The sequence below is a fragment of the Lagopus leucura genome, unplaced genomic scaffold (genome assembly GCF_019238085.1).
Source record: "Lagopus leucura isolate 7727_CA_CO unplaced genomic scaffold, USGS_WTPT01 Super-Scaffold_73, whole genome shotgun sequence".
In the NCBI taxonomy this organism is placed as follows: Eukaryota; Metazoa; Chordata; class Aves; order Galliformes; family Phasianidae; genus Lagopus; species Lagopus leucura.
Genome location: NW_024962252.1, coordinates 95328046 through 95350279, shown reverse-complemented (window position 1 = coordinate 95350279; position 22234 = coordinate 95328046). Strand labels below are relative to the sequence as shown.

The window sequence follows — 22234 nt, the reverse complement described above, 5'->3', positions numbered from 1 at the left end:
GCGGCTTGAAGCAAAATCTTTGCTTTGCCCCTCTCGTTCAGGGCGTTCGCTGCCTCGCTCGTGTCGGTGTGTCGGCCGTGGAAGCTCTCTTTAAGCGCAGAAATGGGAGTGCGGTTACCTGCTGTTATTTGCGTTTTCACGAGCGCATCTGGAAAACTCCGGGACACTTGTGTTGGAAATCTGCGGGGAGGTTCCTGCGCTGTCCTTTGAGCCCCTCGCTGGCTAATTGGCAGTGACACGGCTGTAACGTGAAACGAACGTGCCCGTTTCACCTGCTGGCCCCCTCACCCGGCGCGGGGCACAGCGTGTCACGGCTCTGTTTGGCAGCCCGTGCTCAGACGAGTGCGAACTCCCTGCTCAAAGAAGCGCAGGCTTCTCCAACCGGTGAAGCCCGGGGACAGCACGGTGGCTCTCTGTGCCGTCTCAGGGTGCTGGATTTGGCCACTGCAGGACGTGCTATTGCTCGAACAATGGTGGTAGAGGGCTCGGCTGCCCCCTAACATCAGCTCTCTGCTGTGTGTAGGAGTGAACGCTTCCTATCGGTGTGAGTTGAAAAAGCAGTGCCTGCCTTTCTAGTCCCACTTGTAGGGGCTCACCTGTATGAAATACTCTCTTCAAATGTGTTGGAGATGCACCTAAGTGCAAGGGAAGCCTTTGCAATGGCAAAGCAGCAGTGAATTGTGAAGTTGCTGTTGGTTATTCCGTATATCACCTTAGAAATGAAGCAGCTGGTTAGGCAGGGTGAATTAGAAGTTGCCTTTTCTGCCTGAAGTTAAAATGCACACCTGTCCACATAAGAAGCTGGTATCTTTTGAATCTGATTTAATGTAATGAGCTCGTGGTGGTGTTCGAGATAGGAGGAGGGCGAGCAATTTGTGCTGCCTGATAGGTATATTAGAGCACGTCCTAGGGAATTCTTCCATTGTCCAGGCAAGTATTGCAGCATCTAAAGTAACAGCTGGAGATCTTCCTCCTTTCGTGACTGCTCCTACTTCCATTTAAGTTGGTAGTAAAATCCACCCACTCCTTTTGGGCAGGAACTGGATTGGACTGCTAACAAATGAAGCCAGGCTCTGTGCATATAAAACCTGACTGATTTTTTTTGTGTTGGGCTGATTTCTGTTTCTCTGAAGCTGATTACAAACAAACAAGAAACTTGCTAGCCGTAGGTACTTCAGGTTTTGTCTGAAGTAGGCTTGAAGAGCATTAAGTACGTCTGTAGGTGCTGATTTATGAAGAAGTGTAATTGTATTCCTTTATACACCTGCTATATTTCTATGGGATAGATGAAATAATGCCACGGTTTCTCAGTGTTTTGGTGGAAATGATAGCCTAAAAAATCTAAGCACTCCAGTCCTCTGCCTGAGAGGCATGGAGGAGTTTAAGGCCATGCATTACTACCAAGCAAGCCCTCAAATTCGATACTCTTCGTTCAGGAACTCTGACTTCTTTCATACTGCTGTAAAACACTCCTGGCACAGTTCTTCTCCACGAGCTCTCGCACCAGACAGCTGATCCAAAATACTTGTGACTATTTCTGCTTTTATGTAACATCTTAAAGTGTAACCTGTTGGGGGGGGGGGGGGGAAGGCGGTGCTTTGGAAGTGTGAGCAGTTTGCTGGTGATCTGCTTTTTGTAAGGCGGCGGAGATGCACCTTCTCCCAAGCTGGCTGTGCGCAGGCAGCTCAGGAGGATCCGGCTCTGGTTGCAGCAGCTCCTCAGCACACACACGCACCAATCAGTGCCAGCAACGGCAGCTTCCAGCTCCCAGGTCCAAAGATCAGGAGCGCTCCGAAGGAGGGAGCAAGGTCCAGTTTAAATGGAGACACAGAGCTTCAGCGTGGGTGAACCCCCTGCTAATGAACGGCATGGAGCAGGTGGAATTGGCCGAGCTGAGAGCAGCACTGACTTCCTTCAGGGCCTGCCAGTGCAGTTGGCTGCGTCTTGATCTCTGTCAGTCTCAAGGGCTGTGCTGCCTTGAAGAAGTGCCTGCTTTCTGTACATGGAGAGGGACCCTCCAACACATGGTAGTTCTTTAATTCTTTTACAAACAACGTCAGTCCTTGTGTTTGCTGGAGTGGAGGCTTCAGGTTTTTTTTTGTTTTTTTTTTTTGGTTTGTTCAGCATTACCAGTGCAAACACTTTAAAAAAAAGAAAAGGAAAAAGAATAAAACAACAAAGCTGACTGTTGAACACAAGCAGGGAAAGCAAACCTTGTAAATGCAGCACTAACTGTGCCGTTGGGTGCCCTGGAGTGGAGCAGAAAGCTGAAAGCAGACATGTGGCTGGGAGGTGTCAGGGGCTGTACCCTCCCTGCTGCCACTGTGTGGAATAGAAACCACACAGAGACTGGCAGAGACGGCTGCTGTGAGCGTGTCGGATGCTCTGTCACCATGAGGAGGATGGGAGGAGCTGTGAAGGTGTGCTCCACGCATGGCTGGGAGATTCCTCCAGCTCGAGGGGGAACTCCTGCCTGGGGAACAGCCGCTTTGAGGGCATTTCCCAGGCAGAGCTCTGTACCATGGTACAGAGCGGGTGGTCCTGCAGACTAACAGGAGTGGCTGGAAGTGGTGCTGAGGAGCAAGATGCTGGAGAGGCCTGGAGGAGCTGCAAAGCCACCAGAGAGTGAGTTTTTGCCTCCTGCATGTCCCTTCACTGGGGCCAGGGCTTGGCTAGCATGAGGGAAACAGCAGCCCAGCCTGTCAGCCCAGCATGTCAGAAGAGCTGTGCATTACGGTGTTAGGTGAGTGCCAGCTGTTATCCCCCAGTGAAGGTCCGCCTTCACTCCTCTGCCCTCATGGTACGTAGCGGCTGGTCTTGCCGTATGACACTGTGCTTTTCAACCACCCGAACCCCAAAGTTCTCTGCAGTGCTGCTCTCAGTGAATTGGCTGTGGATGCTCCATCCCTGGAGGTGTTCAAGGCCAGCTTGGATGGCGCACTGGATAACCTGGTCTGGTACCAGATCTGGAGCTTGATGGCCTAATCTGTGGCAGAGAGCTTGGGGCTTTATGATCCTTCGGGTCCCTTCCAGCACAAGCCATTCTATGATGCTATAACATCTGAAGTTGCCAACCTATACGACCCAGTTGGTGTCTTGACAAGTGGTGGGCCTAATAAGGAATTTCTCATTAAAATTACACTGGAATTGAGTTTGAAGTGGCGTTGAATGGCACGAGCCTCAGTTTGTGTGATTATTAGGAGCCAAAGCTTGTTTACCTTGCTTTCACGTTGGTAAGACGTATTAGATTTCACCTGGCAGCTTCTGCTTCCAGTATGTTAAGAACACAAAAAAGAAAAGTGCAAATGTGAGTTGTTTTCTTCCATGTTATTTTTAAAACTGGGTGGTATATGGAAGTAGCAGAAGAAAGAAGTTCCTTTTTCAAAGGAGCCCTGACTAGTTGTGAAGACACAAACTGGCCCAAAAGCTGGCTTGGGTGATGTGCGATGAGTAAAGCTGTTCTCTCACTCCCTGATCTCCCCCAGAAACTCTGTGCCTCTGGAGCCACGCTCACCCCGATGGAAATACAACAATTATCAGCTCCTTCCTCAGCAGTCCCTGAGGTTCCCCGCAGAGCTGCCTCTAACTTCAGTCCTTTAAAACCTCCTGTCGTGCCAGGCGGGCGGTGAGGGCGAGCGAGCTGTGCTATAGAAAGAACCGCCCATGATTGGAGGTAAACTATGCGGATATATGTTGGGGTGGAGGTTGAAAGGAGAGTGGAGGGCATATTTGAAGCAAACTGTACAACTGCTACAGCAGGTCTGACTAGTTTCAGATGCCTAAAGGCAGCTTTGTCTCCACTTCAGGTAGCTGCAAAATGAAGTTTTAAAACCTAATTCAGAAATACACCATCATCTTCCGGCGCCTCCACAAACCCTTTACTCTTGGTGTGTTTTTACAGGCAGCCTTTCACCAGGGGAAGAAAGTGCTTTAATAGGTACACGTGCACGCATATCGTTTGCATATTTTTTAAAAGACACATTTCATCAAGATAGGAGGCGGGCGTGCATGCACAAACCACAGAGTTTTTTCAGCTAGTGGTAACGCTTTGCTTTATCTCCGTGTGCCAGTGTACGTGTGTGCCAGTCAGAGAGAGCTGTCTGCGTGTGAGCTGTGCCCACAGCGCTGTGTGCTGCTCCGTGTGCCCATCCCGTGCAGGAGCAGTGACTCACGCTGCTGCCAGCGGAGGGATTTTGACCGGGCCGACTTTCATGCTGGCTGTCCCAGGGGCCTGATAACTCGCTTGGGTTCCCCTCCTGTTCTCGAGCACGTGCTCTCTTTCACCCTCCTGCTCCATCTGGCTCTTTGGAGCAGCCCTTCCCCTCTCCTCCCCTAACCGAGGCATTACACAAACGCCTCACAAAGGAACAGAGGCACTACCAAGTTGTTGGTGTGCATGCCTGTGTCGCACAGCGCTGAGCTTCCTCTTGCTGCCCTGCTTCTCTTTGCTGCTGCAACTCACATCATACATCTGTGTCGTGTGTGTGTTTTGTCTGCTTGTTTAATTGTGGGGAAAACTAGCATCATAACCTCTTTGGAGAGGGGAATGGGCTGCTCTGGTCAAATACAAAATGAGGTTCAGGACTCTCCGTTTCAGTTTCCCCATCTCCTTCTGTATTTTCCACTCCTGATTCCTGGAATGGGAATCGGGTTTTCATTCTGCACTAAGTGACCGATGAGAAGCATGCTTCAAAGTACAGGCTGAGTACATACACCGTTAAAATATGCTGTTAGAAGAGCATCCCTGTATTAGTTAAAATGATATATTTGAGAACTAATGCATTACTTAAAACACTGGATTGCTTGGGAGCTATTTGGAATGGCACCGCTTCAGTGCACTCGTTTTCATCGTGCAATCCAACAGGTGCTGTAAAAAAATGAAATCCCTTTCCTCTCTGGCCGTGGCTGCTGCACGTTGAGAGCAGTTCAAGGCTGGCCAAAGTTTCCCTTTATCAGCTCTCAGAGGGTTCCTTGGGCAGACATGAAAATGTTTCAACAAACGCGAGCGCTGCAGCGTGCCGGGCTGAAAGGCCACGGGTGAGACAACGTGATAACATCACCGAGCGCTGTCTTAGCAAACTGTCGTGTCAAACTTTAACTTTGTTGTTGTTGTTCTCATTGGTGGAGAAACGTCCTGCAGTTTTACCACCTCCCTGCAAGAGAATGGGGGGCCGGCGAGCGCTTGTCACTGAATTCACTGTTTGCAGGGCTGCGTTCCTTTATTGGAGCAACAGCGGTGAAAGCAACTTGAGAGCAGCATAGCTGCTTTATGGAGTGCCAGGGAAATGCCTTCTGTTCTAATCTTTGGTTTTTGCCTCTTTTAACTTTCAGTAGCAAGAAACGAATTGTCGAAACGAAACCTGCAGGCCGGGAACTAAAATGACTTGTCATTGCTGGGATGTGCTTTGCATTTTGCAGCACACGTTTCTTTGGAGGTTTTTGCTCTTCCCCTCCCTCCCCCCGGTTCGCTGCTTTTCAGTTTGACTGTGATAATTTATTCAGCACTGTTTTCAGAGCAATAACCTACTTTTTGGCAAACCGTTTGGTTCTTTCTGCAGCAGTGTGGATATTTTTTTTCCCCTGTGTGTTGATGAAGGGCCGAGGACGAGGGGGAAAAACAAGCTATCTGTGGGGAAAAGGCACGGTGATGCGCTCGAATGCAAGGGCTCTAACCAAGCAATTATAAGTACACGTGGAAAACTCTCTTATTATCCACAAAGGAGTGTGGTCCCTCTTGGATGCACACACAGCTCCCATTAACCTTTATGGGAATGTTATGCTACGCAGCCAGCAGAGATGGGGCTACAGCCCACAAAAAAATACCGGCTGGCCCCTGGTGTGTGCCAATAGAGCTGTCTTGTGGCGTACAGCACAGCATCACCGTGATCTATGGCTTCCAGTGGCGTTGCTGAGGAGGAGGGATGTGTTGGTTGTGCTGTTTCATCCTTCTCCCTTAGAGGCTGACCGGTAGCATCGTGTCTTGTAACCCTAGCAGGGAAAAGGGAATGTGCGTTTGTTAATCCATGTCACTTTCTGGTGGCCGCAGCAGCTCTTTCAGGTTGTTTCAAAAATGATTTACAAGGAGCCTCTTCCCAGCCACGCTCTCGCTCTGCCCTGCAGGCTCTGTAGTGGGAAGAGGAGGAAGGTGGCTGGCTTGTGGCTGAGCCAGGCCCCTGAGCGGTGCACAGCCATCTTCATTGCTGCTCCAAGAGATGCTGGCCCTGCTTCTCCCCGCACACAGGCCTTGGCGTGCCAGTGGGACTGGCAGCTGCTGGGCGAGGGGCCCCAATGCCAGGAGCAGCACGGAGCAGGGTGAGCTGCTTGGCCTGTGCGTGGAAGTGCTCGAGTGCTTTTCAGGTGTCTGCAAGCAGAGCCTACTGAATCATCAGCTCATCCCGTAATGGAGTCTGAGAAGCTGGCCTGATGTAGTGCCTGGTTTTATTTACCGTGGCTCTCATTTCCTACTACTGATGCCCAGGTGTGTTATGCAGATCCTAATCCTTCAGCTTTTGACACTGGCAGCAGACAGAGCCGCTCAGCCTGCGTGCACCCAGTGCTGTATGACTTGATTTGTGCTTGGCAGGCCTGGCGGCTTCCTTAGGGCTGCCACGTGGAGCCTGCATTTGAGAAGAACGTTGGCCGGTTCAATGGGGTGGCTCTGCAAAACATGGGGCCGCAGCAAATCCTGTCCTGGGGGGGGGGCTGAATATAGGCTCTGCACAGAGGGCATCGTGCCCTGTGATCACCCCTAGAGCCAAGGCTCCCAGTGGCAACCCGCCACCGAGACCCACGTCAAAGCTGGTGTAAGACATTTGCAATAGATGCGTCTTGTGCTGGGCAATCCCTTTTTCCAGTAAACACCGCCGCCTTGCACGTGAATAAGAGCTGTTTTGGGCAAAGGTTTTCCAGCCTCAGAACGCTGCCTAGCAGCTCTACCTGCTCCCTGGGCTGAAACAAGCTGTCCTCGTTGCTCATAGCTGGGCTGCAGTGCTCCCAGCTAACCTGCATCGTCTTGTTCCCCTCCTGCTTCTGCCAGGGCAGATTTTAATGGCTTAACGAGCTAACAAGTGCCCGTCTGATTTAAACTTGTATTAAGTTCTGCTACCCCGATAGAATTCTTAATATTATAAACACCCTTAATAACATGGCTATAATCTAGAAAACCTGCTCTCCTTTTTCCAAACAATTACTTAATGAGGCAGTAATTTATCCTAAGCTATATTTATTGGAGCCTTATATTTATTGCAGCTTTATCGGCCGCGCTCTGCTCAGTGCGTGCAGTTAGTCAAAAACATGGGAACCGCTCGGCTCCTTCCAAGAGAACGTGTTACATTTAGCAAACTGACAGCATTAGAAACTGTTTCCAATTTAATAGAAGCATATGTTTCCTGCGAGGCTTAACACACTGCAGAGTTGGAGGTTGCCTTAGACTGCGGCTTTGCATTTATTTTTTTTTTTAGCACTGGTAGAAACGAGCTGGAAAGTGAAGGCAGAAGTGGTGCTTGCGAGTTGTGTTTCTGGTTGTTTTGCTGGCTTTTTTGTTTCCCGGAGAGCCTTGTAACAGGGCCTGGGCAGGCTGAGAGCTTCACAAACTATCAAGAAAGTCGTGTGGGCGGCGCACGGAGAGCTGTGCTCAAAACGCAGTTTCTGATCATTAACAAACAGCCAGAGCTTGCTCTGCCCTCTGGGCCTCAAATAGTACAGTATGCAACAAGGGAGAGCAGGCAAGGCACGAGGATGGAAACAGTAGGATCAGATTACAGTTTCAAAATATCGCTGGAACACGTTGGCTGGCGTTACGCTATTGACTGCCTTTATAATTGCATGGCTTATTTGCTAAGGAAGGCTTCACCTTAGTTTCTGATGAACGCGGACGTTCCTTCAGGGCCTGGGGGGCTCTGGGCTGCCAGCACCCAAGTCAAACCGCAGAGGGGCCGCGCTCCAGAAACACCAGCATCCAAGCTTCTGCTGCCCTGTGCCGGCTTTCCTTGTGCTTAAACGGTTCTTAGACCAACCCCTGAGCATCGCCCACCGTGGCTGCCTTTATTTCCAGTTCAGCCTGAGCCTGGAAAGGCCTGTCGCTCTGCCGCAGCCTTCCAGGGTGGGTGGGTGGGTGCTGATGCTGAGCCTGCAGGGAGAGGGGAGAAATAGCCGCCACTGACAGCTACTGCTGGCACCAGCGGCCGTGTGCTGAAGGCTTGTGAACGTGAAAGCAATTCCCTGTGCTCTCTGGAAGCACAGAGCTACCCAGGAGGCCAATTTTTTAATGCAGCTCTGAAGGAGAGTTCTGTAAGTGCTTATTAAACCTCGCTCTGTTCAAGAAACAAAACAAAAACCCATCCAGAATTAATATAAAATGCGTGTGTTGGGGAAAACAACCCCCACAGATGAGAGACCGTGGTTCTGGAGGGGCACAAAGCCCAGCACGGCTCTCTTCCCCCTGCCTCTCGCATAGGGTTGGCCTTTGTGTCTTCTGCTCACCTCTGCTGTTAGAACAGATCCTTACCCAGCAGCACTCGTCAGGAGCCCTCCCTTCAGCCAGGCAGCGCAGGCGCATTCAACTCAAACAAGTAAAATCTGCATCAGATCCTGAGAAGCAGCCTTGCAAAAAAAAAAAAACCCAAACCAAACAAACAAACAGAAAAGAAACCCCACCCACACCAAAGCCCTGTCAGCGCACAAAGTATGAGCCAGCTGCAGCACGCTGAGTGTAGCCGTGTGCTGCTGCATGGTACGTGCTGTACAGCTCCCTGGGATGCTGCCGTGCCAGGATTTAAAGATCAGCATTGAGACTGGGGGGTGGGTGGAAGTACTGCTCTGCCTCCCCAGCTCTCCAGGATGGCTGCTTGGAAGCCGTGGGAGCTGGCTGTGGGTTCAGGTGCTCCCTGAGGCTGGGCTGGGCAGCTCAGTGATATCTGCGGGGCGTGCACACCTCTGCTAGCACTGGGGAGCCAGCCTTCATCTTGCCAGTCCAACCCAGTTGGCACAAAAGACCTTTTTATTTCGGTCCTGCAGCTCCCGGTGCCAAATCCTGATCCTGCTGAAGGCTGTAACAAAACTCTCATTGACTACCATCAGGCCAGGATTCAGCCAACGCAGCCCTCAAGGATGAGGAGCAAGGGATGGAGGAGAAGGAAGTGACGCTCCGTGCTCCAGACATGGGGTGATTGGCTGCCTGTGGGCTCCGCAGTCGGGTGCGTTCACCTCTGTGAGCAGTGTGCTGCTGGTTCTAACAGCGAGCCTTGCCAAATTCACCTGCTTGTCCTCTGGGCTGGCTGATGGGGTGGCACCAATGTGAGTGGAAGAGCAACTTCTTGAAGACTCCGTCTCTCCCGGTGCCCATTTCCTCTTTCTTTGTCTTCCTTCTCATCTGCCCCAGTGAGCCGGGGCTCTTGTGGGCTGTGGAAGTGACTTCCAAGAAGAGCCCTCAGCCTTGAGAGGCGTTTCAAACAAAGCTGTTAAAAACCTTTGTGAGTTAACGTTAATGATCACCTTTCCCTCTTTTGTTTTTCTTTTCTTCTCTTCGTTTTTCCCCAATATATCCAGTGCATCCCTGTGCCAAATTCTCAATTAATAACGACTTCTTTAGAAACAGCCCAGCAGTAGCAAGGACTAATGGAGTAAACTGCTGCATGCAGCATCTCTGCCTCGATGTGTGCAACCCTCTTCTTGCAGAGCCCAGGGCTGTCAGCAGGCAGGCATCACGCAAGCTTTTTTCTGTGCAGTTGATCCAAGCTGATGATCTCTTCTGCTGAGCCCCAACCGTATTTCTTCCCAGCTCAGTCTGAAGAGCACCAATGGAAGGACACTGAATGACACGCAAATGAAAAATATGTCTATATGACTTTTGTTTTTCAATTAAGAGAAGCCAGCTCCCAAACAATGCTAGCATTTCTCTGGCTCTGAGGCACGTGCAATCACCCTAAATGGGCAAAAAAGCAAACTGCATCTTTCTCAGCAACAATGGTTCAGCTTCTGGGTCTGGATCTTCCAACTCTGGGGCCAACTGGTGGATAATGTTGGGGAAAATCTCCAAGTCATTTCCCACCCCTCTTCTCTGGATAAATTCATTTTTTTCCATGGCCTTTCTTCAGCTTTCGAGTTCCACACACCCCAACAACATTCAAAACTAACTTGTGTACCAAACCCCTGTCCCTGTTCCGTAGGACTCTGACGTCCCATGCTTAGAAGGGTGCAATCCGGTCTCTTCTCACCCCAGTCTTTACCCAGCCAGCTCTGTAAGTTCAGTGCCTTCGTTCTCCTGGCAGGAGCTCTGGCTGGAGAGGTTTAGCAGGGAGAGTTTTGTTGGAGATGTTTGAGCTTGCAGCTTGTTTTTATGGCGTGTGATGCCTTAAGATGTACAAAAGGGATCTCTCTAGTGTAGGCACGAAACTGCTGGTAGGAGGAGGTGGTTTGAACTGTAAAGAATAAACAGGCAGTCCGAAACTGCACAATTACAGAGATCCAGAGAAAAGCTTGCAAGGCTCAAAGCATGTCTGTTCTTACTTGCATCACTTGGTCTGAAAAGATACGGCCTCCTTGCTTCGCTTGGAGTGAGTAAAGTGATTTATGGAAGCTGGAGGAAAATGTTTTTACAATTCCCATTTGCATGCCGGAGAAGAAGGGAATAAAGTGGAACTCTACAAAGCTGGGAGCGTAGTGGAATTCGTCTGAGCCCCCATTTGGGAGAACAAAACCCTCCTGCTTGGGCTGCAGTCCTGCTTTGTGCCTTTAATAGTTAAATGTTTTTTTAGAGAGCTTTTCTGGGGAGAAGAGCACTGAAAACTGCGCTGGAGGTTAAGTTTTGAGTTCTCCTGGTCCGTTTTGTCTTTTCAAAGGACAAGCTCTGAGCTAAGCTACGTGAAGATCGAGTGAGATGTGAAAGCGTGACAGTCATACGTACAGGAAACCTTGAATCATTTCTGAGCTTCCTGGAACACGTCGTAGAGAGCTTATCGTTGTGTTTACTAATGATGATCCCATCGCTGTTGGCCGGCTTAGAAAATGTCCAGCTGTACCAGCACCTCCATCTTGGGCGCGCGCGGCAGCAGCCGACTCACTGGGGCTCTTCAGAGATGTGTCCCCAATGATACCATTCCGTAACCAACGTAGGGAGCAGAGCACGGCCACGGCAATGGTGTTTCCTTTATCCTGGGGAAAAAGGTTGGCTTTGTGCAATGAATATTTTTATACATTCCTCGCGCAGCCTGACAAGCTTCAAAACTCTCGCAGTCCCCGAGCCATTAGCAAATCTCTCTTTAAATAGATAGGACGTTGCGGATGGAACGTCGGTATGTCTGTAGGACAGAGTCTGTCTTTTTTCAGGGGTGGAGAGAGGAGGAAGGGGTGGGAAGCTGCCGGCCCTCTTCGTGACCCACGGCTCCTTTAGCGTGTGCTGGAGCCCCGTAGGACCTGGGATTCGCGCTGGCCTCCAGCTGCCGCTCTTGCCGTGTTTGTCGGAAGTCACAGGAGGCGCGTTGGCCGTGAATGTTCGAACAGGAGATCCTCCCCAGCAGCCCCGGCACACGTGCGTGGCTCTGGAGTAGGCCGTGGAAGTGACAGCAGGGAGCGGAGAAAAACCAGAGCCCGGCAGTAGTGCTACATTTCAGAGGTTTTGCTCACCCGAGATTCCAGGCGCGGGGACTGCTGGGAGCTGGCCAAGGCGCTTGGATCGCAGCCTGCCTGTTCCTCAGCTCCGCCGCGCTGCTCCCTCCCCCCGCCTTGCTTTTTTTTATTGCATAATATGCTAGAAAATGATCTGGGTTCGGGACTTATTTTTAACCAGAAAAAGGCTCACTTCACCCAGTCTGATTTGGGATTTTGCATCCAGCAAATGCTTTCTGAACCTCATCCCTTTTTCCATCGAAACCCCGACTTTTTTTTGCCCCTTCCCCTCTGTCCCATTTTGTGAGGGCTCTTCACTTTTCGGTGCTCCGCAGACGTTCCTGTGGCTGTCTGCATGTCCTTAGCAGTGCTGTCTGCTTGTCTGACTGGGTTGCAGTGACCAAACGCCTCACACCCGCCAGGCTCAGTCATACTGTGGGCATGGGTCCTGCTGGGGGAACTGAGAATGGTGCTCCAATAAGGAAGGCATGTTGTGCCTTTGTATGAGAGCTGGGAGGCAGCTGTGTAATGAAGCTCCTGGTTCTCCAGTCCCCCCCTGGTCAGATGCACAACATGGGGCTATGCCTGTCACCATCCTGAGCACGGAACACACTTTGGTTTCGGAGAAGAGAAGCCACCCGGGGCCTCTGGGAAGCCCGTCTGGAGGTGGTGAAGGAGGGGCTGAGGAGAGGATCTCAGCTGCCGTGTGACAGCGTTTCCTGCCCCCACCAGCACAGCCCTCCCACGCTGCAGCAGGCAGCGGTGCCCACTGAGCCCTGTGCCGTGCAGCCTTCCTTCCACGGGCCCGTCCCCAGCATGGGGCTGGGGCTGTGCCTCAGCTGGGTGCCCCGTGGCTGCCCTGCACCTGGAGGGCTCTGTGATGGAGGTGCCTGTGTCCCCACACCCCATGCACTGCACTGCCTGGCTCTGGGGCCCCCACTGCGGCAGCAAAGCTTGCACAGAATTAACTTGGCCATCAGGCTAAATGACCCGGCGGCTCTTCTTCTTTGTCTGTAATTTGTCTAATTCTGTGATGAAGGAAATAACTGCATTTCCTCCTCCAGACGTGTAGGCCGTATGCAATCATTTAAATAAACCCATGAGGTCAGAGATGCACCTATCCGAGGAGCTCAATTCCCAGACTTCGCTGAGGTCTCTCTGTTCCCTGAGGACTCTCTCAGTGCATGACTGCTTGAGCCTCGTTCCCCTTCCCCCCATGAACACAGCTTCGAACGAAAAGGGAAATGACTTGCAAGAAGAGTGTGCCGTGTTTCTATGCCCAGCAGTGCTCCCGCAGCAGTCAGGAAATTCTAAGGTGCATTTAACAGAGTCTGTAGGTTGCAGATACGTGGGACCACGCGCTCCGTCACATGTGCCAGGGGAAAACCTGCCACCAGGTACACAGGGGCTGGAGTTTTCCAGGTGCTGCTCTAGTTCCTGCTTAGGATTTGCCAGCATAGCCACTCTTAAAAGTGACAGAGCACAGAGTTCAGGTTGCTTCCGCTTCCCCACTGTGAGCAAAGGGTGAGTTTTAAGCAGGCAGCTCTGTGTGCTCGGGCTGACGAGGAGGGCACGGTTTGTCCGGGCTGCCCACACCTGGACGGGGCCCAGGGATTGATCGGGTAACCGCTTGGGTGGAAAAGGAGAGCGGATTTCAGCTTCGCTGTCTTCATCAGTGCCTTCTCCTTCCTTTCAGATATATGTTGGGGAAAGGAGGAAAGCGGAAGTTTGACGAGCATGAAGATGGGTTGGAAGGCAAAGTGGTGTCTCCTACTGACGGTCCCTCTAAGGTGTCGTACACCTTACAGCGTCAGACTATCTTCAACATTTCCCTTATGAAACTTTATAACCACAGGCCATTAACCGAGCCAAGCTTGCAAAAGACAGTTTTAATTAACAACATGCTGAGGCGAATCCAGGAAGAACTCAAACAAGAAGGCAGCTTGAGGCCCATGTTTGTGACCGCGTCGCAGCCCGCTGACCCTCTCAGCGACAACTTCCGCGAGGCCCAGCCGGCCTTCAGCCACCTCGCCTCCCCGTCCCTGCTCCCCACTGACTTGGTAAGCACTACGCCCCTGGAGTCCTGCCTCACCCCGGCCTCTTTGCTCGAGGACGACACTTTTTGCACTTCCCCGACCGTCCAGCACGACGGTCCGACGAAACTACCACCTCCTGCTCTCCAGCCAGTCAAGGACAGCTTCTCCTCAGCCTTGGATGAAATCGAGGAGCTCTGTCCCGCACCTACCTCCGCAGAGGCAGTAGCAGTAGCAGCCGAATCAGCCGCCGGTGACTCTAAAGCCCACCCCTGCGAGTCCAGCGTTCCCAAGCCCGAGGGCGTCGCGGAGAGCAGAACGGCCGAGTCCAAACTCATGGAGCCGCTCCCTGGCAACTTCGAGATCACGACTTCCACAGGTTTCCTCACAGACTTGACCCTGGATGACATTCTGTTCGCTGACATTGACACGTCCATGTATGATTTTGACCCCTGCACGTCGGCCGCGGGGGCTGCCTCCAAAATGGCGCCCGTCTCGGCGGACGAGCTCCTAAAGACGCTGGCGCCGTACAGCAGCCAGCCAGTAACTCCAAATCAGCCTTTCAAAATGGACCTCACAGAACTGGATCACATCATGGAGGTGCTTGTTGGGTCTTAAAGCGTAGAAATAGAGCAACTCTCTCTCTCTCTCTCTCTTTTATTTTATTTCTTTCGTTTTAAGTACCAGTATATACACTCGGTAGTATTTCCATCGTCCCTCCCACCCGATTCACAGCACTGTGCATGCGTCCTTGCTTGCCTTTTTGGAAAAGAAAAGGATCACACTAGTTTTTGCTTCAAGCAGAGTTGGAGTGCCTTCATCCATGTACGACCACTTCTAATGTATTTTTTTCCAAGTGGTTCCTCAAGGAAGACCGAATATCCGGTAGAGGAAAGAATACGTATTGTAGACAATGTTATGTTATTACAGAAAAAAAAAAGAAATTGTACAAGCTAAGCACAAGGATTATGTTGGGGAAAGCTGTAAATTGCATGTGCATATTTGTCTATTTTTTCTATAAGTTTTATTGCGAGAGGTTAAAAAAAAAACAAAAGAATTATTATTTAGATAATCTCAATACCATTTTAGCCCTGTAGAGGTTGACTCAGCAATTCAGCCTTTTGGAGGCATTAACCCGCTCCTCTTTAAGTGTTGCATTTACATGGCTGTTCAGAAACTGCTGCCCAAATTTATTTTATATTTTTGTACAGATTCTGCAGTTTATGATATTGTTTTTTCTAAAAACAAATGCTGTTTATACACACGGAAAAAAAAAAAATAGCTATTTTGATAGGATTTGCTCACATAGTTCCTGCATAATTCAGATGTACAAGAACCACTTGTACTTTTATACAGAGTTGTAACGTTTTATATGTGTATGGTGCAAAGAGAAAATTAGATCAAATAAGCCTGCGGTCGGTTTCCCTGAATGCAAACAAAACAAACCAAGTGCTTTAAGAAAGGGCTGGCAGCTGCTTCTGCAGGAGCCCCGCCAGCGTCCGCTCCCTGCTGCACCCACTGCGCACTACTGTGATCCCCAAACTCAGAGCCATGTCCTCGTCCAACACGGAGCGGTCGGCAGGAACCAGCTGTGGAACTGCACCCGGCGGTGCCGGCGCTGCTCTCCTTCCCCCCTTGGCTCCGGAGGGGTCGGTGCCGCCGCTCCGTGCCAGCAGCACCCGCGGGCCCTTTCTTGGAGCACCTCTCCTTTCCTCGCCCCACCTCACTGTGCTAAGTGCTGAAAAAGGCAACTTCAGTATTACTGCAGTGAAGCTCATCTCTTACCTGCACTGGACGGACTCGCTTTCGTATCCATTGCTGTTGAAACTGGAGCCAGTCGCGTTACATCACTCGGCATCTCGTATAGGGTTGGTTTCTCGTATCGACTGCGTTACCTGCTTTACACTTTATAGACCTGTTTTACAACAAATAGACACAGCTTTCTATGCATGGTCCCGCCCCCCCGTCACACCTGGCAAGTCTTCTCATTACCGCACCGATTGCATTTTCTGGGTTCGTCGTGGTGTACATTTAATTTAAAGACAAAACGTTTGCAATGTATCATGCCTGTTGCTGAAGTCGCTGTGGCATTTTAGTTTTCTGATGGTACTTTAGCTGTTGAGCGCCGGTTACAACCTATATTGTTGACATGCCTATGGCTTCTTTAGGAATAACTTTTATATTTATTTAAGAAATTTTAAATTATGTTTGACGTCATTTGGCAATATTCAGTCAGCTCTGCTCCCTTCCTGTCATGGATGAAATTGGGTCTCGCTCGCCTCGGAAGGAGGCGGCTTTCTATAAATTGGCACTTTAAACCAGGCCACGTGTATTTATTAGCGTAGAGATAGGTAGCTAGAGCATAGATCTGCACACAGACAGCGTAGAAGCAAACGCGTTTTGCAATGAAGGAACTCCTGACAGAAGCAAAAGGCACCGATCACCGGCCGCCTCTGCGTTCCTCCGCCTGCGGAGCGGGGCCGGGGGCAGCTGGCCTGAGGAGGGTTTGCTTTCCTTTATTTCCAAACCAAACTCAGCGATGCTGACGGATCCGGCGGACTCGACACGTAGGTGATCGCTTCCACCGCAGCTGCTGACCAAGCACAGCGCAGGGACCACGGCAGCAGGAGGGCCCTCGCTCAGCCGCGGCCCCCCGTAGCAGCTCAGCCCCTCTCAGAGCAGCGCTGGGGACGCAGCGGTGCCCATTGCACAGACCTGGAGGCACGCAGCACCAGCAGCCATCTCACACCACAACGCGCCTCGTGCTCGCATCACCGTGGTGAAAAACCACTTTGGAGCACGCCGGAGCTGCCCTTGTTTTTTGGGGGTTATTTACACAGTCAAACAAACACCATATGTTAGGCAGAAGTTCGCATAGATGCTATTTGGGGAGCGCTGTGCCGTTGCTCAGGCGCAGCTCGCTGCAGTTTTGTGCTCACAGAAGAGGGGATGAGCACCAACTACACCTCACCCCACACAAGGCAGCACTGCAGCCCAGGTCCCAACAAGGAGGAGCCCTGTGCCAGGCACGGAGAGTGACATTAATGTGCAATGAAGTGACAAGAGGGGAGCAGAATAAAAGAGCTTTGGATTTGAAGTTTCTTTTTTTTTTCCTTTTTTTTTCATAAATTATTTATTCTTTTTTTTTTTTTTTTTTTCCTTCCTTCTGTAAATATATTTATTTTATTGTGAAGCTAACAACATCTGGATTGTAACATGTACAGAATGTATGGTAGGAATGTATTCTCTTGTAGGAATGTAAATCTGTATGAACAAGGGTATGGGAGCCAGATTCAGAGCAAACCAATGGAGTTGCAGGCAGGACAGGGATGGGTCACAGGACATTTTTTTCCCCCCTCACTCTTTCTAATATGGGTCCGGTTGCTGGAAATCTGCAAAACAAAACAAAACAAAACACTGTAAGAAGAAATTTGGACTTCAGGAGAGTTTTTTTGTTGTTTTTTTTTCTTTCCTTCCCCCTCAGTGCTGCATGATAACAGCCTGGGTTGGTGAACACCAATGTGACGAAGGCACAGCTGGCTGTTAGGGCAGTTACACAGCGAGCAGCCCCGGCCCATCAGACAGGCATTCACTGCCCTGGCACACGGTGAGCTGGCACCAGGGGCAGCTGCTTGGGTTCCCCCCCCCTCCCCCCATCAGGTTTTGGTATCCTGCTTCTGTGCAAGTTGCTTTCAGTGCTTCTGTTCATTAACAAGACCGAACGTTTTTCAATAAATTCGTTTTTTGGGGGGTTTCTTTTTAAGCACTTTTTCTTTTCCTGAAAAAAAAAAAAAAAAATTAAAAAAAAAAAAACCCAACCAAACCTAATGCAATTCTGGATCCTCTTACAATACAATCGCTGATACAACCCCCTTCAACTCCCACCTATTGCATACAGGCGTCCGTAAAGGCCAAGATTCTGGAAAAGGTGTAAATAGTGTGACATGTTCAATGCATGGGTGTTTGAACAGGGCTTGTTAGTGTCGAAAAAAAAAAGAAAAAGACAAAAAAAAAGAAAAAAAAGGCTGTACTTCCCCTTCCCCCTCCCACAGACCTTAGAGCTGTGCCTTTTCTATGCAATATTACAGACATATACATCTGAAACCAGATTACTGTATTCACATGTAGGTATGGGCTGTAATCAAAAACAATTGGACAAACGTACATGGAAATGAGCAGTCTTACTTTTGTAGTTTTATATTATACAATAAACGATTAAAATAAACGCCGGCTATTTTCCTTTCCCTTCGTAAAAAGGCACGGCCGGCTGGGCAGAGGAGCAGCGGGCAGGGATCGGGATCGGGCCGCCTTTAATGCGCGGCACGCGCTTCCGTCGAGGGCATGAAATCCCAGCGGGAAGCGAGCGATACCTTCCGCACCGCCGCCTCGTGCGGCCCCGCCGGCGGCCGCAGCCGGGAGCTCTCAGCCCTTCGGCCCTACGTGCAGCAGGCACAGCGGTCAATCAATGCGATCCGCCCCCCCTCTCCCTTCCCTCCCCCCCGGCAGACGCGGACCCGGCTCGGGGATGCGCGGACGGGGCTGAAACGCAGCCGGCAAGACACCGCGTGGGGGGAAAACCTAAAGCCACACGTAATGCTTCGTGGAGCTCCTCTGGCTCCAGGGCTGGGGGCTGCGGGCTGCCCTCCTCGTGCCTGTGCACATCCCGCGTTCTCCTCTCCGGGCAGCTCTGCTTCCAGAGCTTCTCTCCTTTTGTAAGCGCCTGCCTTAGCTGCTGGATGCCCCTACAAAACAGGCAAGAAGGAACGAGGACACGGCTGTGGCCGCAGGGCTTTCTGCCCATCTTCCCTGTCCCAACGTACTCATCCCAAAAACCCACCAACTCCTCTCAGAACCTGGAGAGGCTGCCAGGGGAAGGCGCGTCACCAAGCCAACAGAAGGAGCAGGCGTTAAATCGCCCGTTTCTGCAAGGATTTCCTTCCATTCTTCCCCGCCATCACTGCCCACCCCATGCAGCTCTCTCCTGACCGTTTCCCCTCGTGCTTCCTCTCCTTTTCCCCCCATTCACTGGGCTTCCTCCCCCGCTCCTCCCCTCTCCTCCTGCAGCTTGGCACACAGCCCTCTCTACGTGCTGCCTTTACGCCTCCCTTCCCCGTGCGAGCGGGGATGACACGGATTTTGTGCCTGTGCCAAGGCCTGCATTTGTTAGAGGAAAAAAGGCCGTGAAGCCCTGCAAGCTTGCTAGGAGATTGTACCAACATCGCAATGGTCGTTTCTGAGCACAGCCCTCAGCAGGGCTTGGGAGCGAGCTCTGATCTCAGGGCTGAGGGCACCTTTCCTCTGTTGGAGGACACCTGCCCTGCAGCTCTCCACGAGAACCAGAACATCTTCCTTTCCTCGGATAAACCCATAGCTGTGTCCTCCAGCACCGCAGTGCTTTCAAACCGGCTCTATTTGTTCAGGGTAACTCCATTGCAATCTCCTGTGCCCTCAAAATGGGTTCCAGAAAGCCTGGACACCACAGATCAGGTCACTGGGACCTCCAGGACTGCCTGCAGAAAGGAGGGCGGCTGCAACAAGTCCCTGCTGCCCAGCGGGGTCTCCTGGCACAGCACCATGCAGGATGACAACAAGCACGGCTGTAAAAATTGCCAGCTGCCGACAGACGCCATGGGAACAAAGCGAGGGCCGAACTGCAGCCGGTGAATCATCTGCTGCGGGTCGGTCTGACCAGTTTTCAGTCCCACACCCGAGAGCAGACACCCCAGCACCGTGTAATCCTAGGCAAAGGGGTGGGGGAGAACGGGAGCAAAACGCGCTAGGCAGGAGGGACGGCTCCCAGCGCGGCGCTGGGGATGAGCTCGGAGAGGCAGCAAGTCGCAGCCTGCTGCCACAGCCCTGCTCCTGCCTCCCTCCCACACCCCGTGCTCCTGCCATGACCTTCTGCCTCGCTCCCCGCAGCAGGGCTGCCACCGTGGGTGCAATGGGAACCTCAGCACGTCCCCATGGGGAGCAGGGAAGGAGAGCGGGGCTGGCTGAGTTGCTGTGTGCTCAGGGAGGGATGGGGGAAAAAACAGACCTGGCTGCAGTGCAGGGGGACACAGGCTGCTTGGCTGTGAGTGCTGAAGGCCTTCACCTCAGGTGCATGGAGACAGGAGCTGCTGAGCATCGCTGTGCGCTGGGACTCTGTTCTTGCAGCAGGATGGCAGGCTGCACCGGGAGAGCTGGAGAGCACTGTGGGCACCGCGTGTCCCTGTTGTGCAGGAGTGAACAGGCAACCTGGCACGGTCACTCCAGGACAGCCCTGTGCCACCCACAGATAACTTTCTGTTACCGGGGAATCATGCTCTGCTGAAAAGGGTTAAGGCAATCTGTTTTCAATAGCTGCATTTTATATTGAGTTTATCACCCAGAATAACCGTAGGAAAAGCACATTTTAAGTGTGGTTTTTGACTGTGGTTAACCCAGAAATGGGGGACTTGATCTCTAGATTGCTACGCCAACCCGTAGCAATGCAGCTATCCCCACCGAGCAGGCTGACCTGCTGTGACAGCTGACATTGCTGTGCAATGTTAGCTCCTACCCAGCACCTCTTCCTAAGGCACAGAGGTCTCTGAAGGGCACCTGAAGGGCATCCGGTGTCTCAGAGAATCCTAGAATTGGAGGCAGACATTGTTACATACCAACCATTTTGTACCTGTGACCACATATAACTGTGCACGACCATTATTTAAAAAAAATAATCAGTTGCTCACAGCCAGCTCTAGGCAGGGAAAATGGTTTGGGGAGTATAAACTGTACAAAAGTGAACACAAAGACCCTATTTAGACACTTCAGCTGAAGTGTTCTGCTAGAGAAGCTAGTCGTGAATTTATCAGCCTATTCTTCGAGCAACCCTGAAGAAGCAGGGAACAATCACACCATGGCTGCAGCTGTAATCTGTGAGCTGCACTTCTGCAGCTACAATAGCAACAGCCAAAGCATCTTTTCCTCCCCCCTCTCTCCAGCTAATTAGGATTTCCCATGCGTTTGTTTTACAGGAGGAAAGGCCTTCCTTTGCCTTGCTTTCCTCTTTTCCAGTGGCAGCTCTCTTTGGGGGAGCCCGCAGCGGCAGCAGGGTCTGCCAGGCTCCATCAGGCAGGAGAGCAAAGCAAGCCATGCTGAAAGTAGAGCATGAACTCCCCTGCGATCCCAGCAGAGCTCCCTTGTTCGCATCTACCTGTTTGGGTTGCTGAGAAGAAACCAGAGCCTATTATCAGGTCTGCTTCTTTGTCAGGTGCTTCTTTGATGTAAATTCAACCACGATCAAATGTGCTGATGGCAGCAAACAGCCACGGAGTAAGAAACATGCAGACTGCACAGTGACCTGCAGAGATTACAGCAACCAGGGCTGTAGACAAATCAGGAAGATTAAAACACAAATGAGCTAAGAGAGCTGTGAGAAGTACTCAGGGAAACAGAAATAAGCAATGCAGACAGCAAATAAGAGAACAAGGCAGACTAAAGACTGAGGAGACCCTATTGGTCCATAAATGGAAGCCTGCTTCTTCTCCCTGCCCCCCCAGTGCTTTAGTTTTACCTTAATGCTTCAGCAGCAGTCTTGCTGGTAGGAAAGTCGATGGAAAGAATGTCCTGGTGCATTTTAGTGCAGTCAGTTCTGCAGTGACAATTGCAGAACCAATTCAGCCCTTGCAGAGAAAAGGAGGCCTTTTTGCTTTTTTATTCTCCCTTCCCTAAAAACTTCTGGTGAGCTGCTAATAGGAATCAGAACTGCCCTGCTACTCCATGCATCTGCAGCAGCCACCTTCACCCACAGCCCGTCCAAGTCAGGGAAGGCCAACCAGGAGCAAATGGCATTATTGCTTATCATCTTTCAGCAGCGTTAGCTCTTCCAAGCACAAGAGTTGTGCCAGGAGGCCTGTGAGGCAATAAATGGGTATTAGATACCCAAACTCATCAAGAAAACAACAAAACACCTTAGAAAAGCACTGTTCCCGCTCACCAAGCTTCCTGCAGCTAAACGAGGCCTGCTGTCTCCCTGTCCCATAGCTGTGGACAACACTCGTCTCCTCAAACAAACCAAAAGGATTCTCTAGTACCAACACTGGGAGATCTGTAAAATTCTTCCTGGAGACATCAGAAAATCCCCCTTGCTGCTGCAAACCTCTTTCGCTGCCCCTTATAAACCAGGGTAGTGACATTCTGTTCACGAATTGCGACTCTCCTGATCAGAAGCAGCCGAATGAGGCACCAGAGAGGAAGATTTTGGGACACGAGTGCTATTATTCACAAACGAGATTTCAGGTATTTGCCACCCCTACCCCTAGGGGCAGCACTGCCCATGCAGGTCAAGGACAGCTATGGTGCTAAGAGCACCTAAGGGAATGTCTAGCACCCTTCCAGCTTGCTTTCTTAAAAAACCCATTCAAACCAGAGCTTTGCTAACAGGAAAGTCCTGATCTGCATCCTACATCCACTCCAATCTCAGATGAAGGAGGCTTTTATGATGAGGAGAAAACTCAAGCACACCCAGTGCAAAATGCTGCTCGTTTCCTGAGACAGACTCATCTCTCGTGCCAGCAGGGTCCTCCAGCAGACTGCAGAAATGAAACACTGGGAAGAGGAGCCTGTGCCAGCTG

At 51.1% G+C, this 22234-nt stretch overlaps 1 protein-coding gene across 1 annotated transcript in view; it reads left to right on the top strand.

Moving 5' to 3' along the window:
* SERTAD2 (SERTA domain containing 2) overlaps positions 1-17862 on the top strand; it is an 18589-nt gene extending 727 nt beyond the window's left edge. Inside the window, exon 2 of the mRNA XM_042880643.1 lies at positions 13301-17862. Coding sequence (XP_042736577.1) covers positions 13305-14255 — 951 coding nt within the window. The 5' untranslated portion in view covers positions 13301-13304 and the 3' untranslated portion in view covers positions 14256-17862. The remainder of the gene's footprint in view (positions 1-13300) is intronic.
* Positions 17863-22234: the final 4372 nt, after the last annotated feature.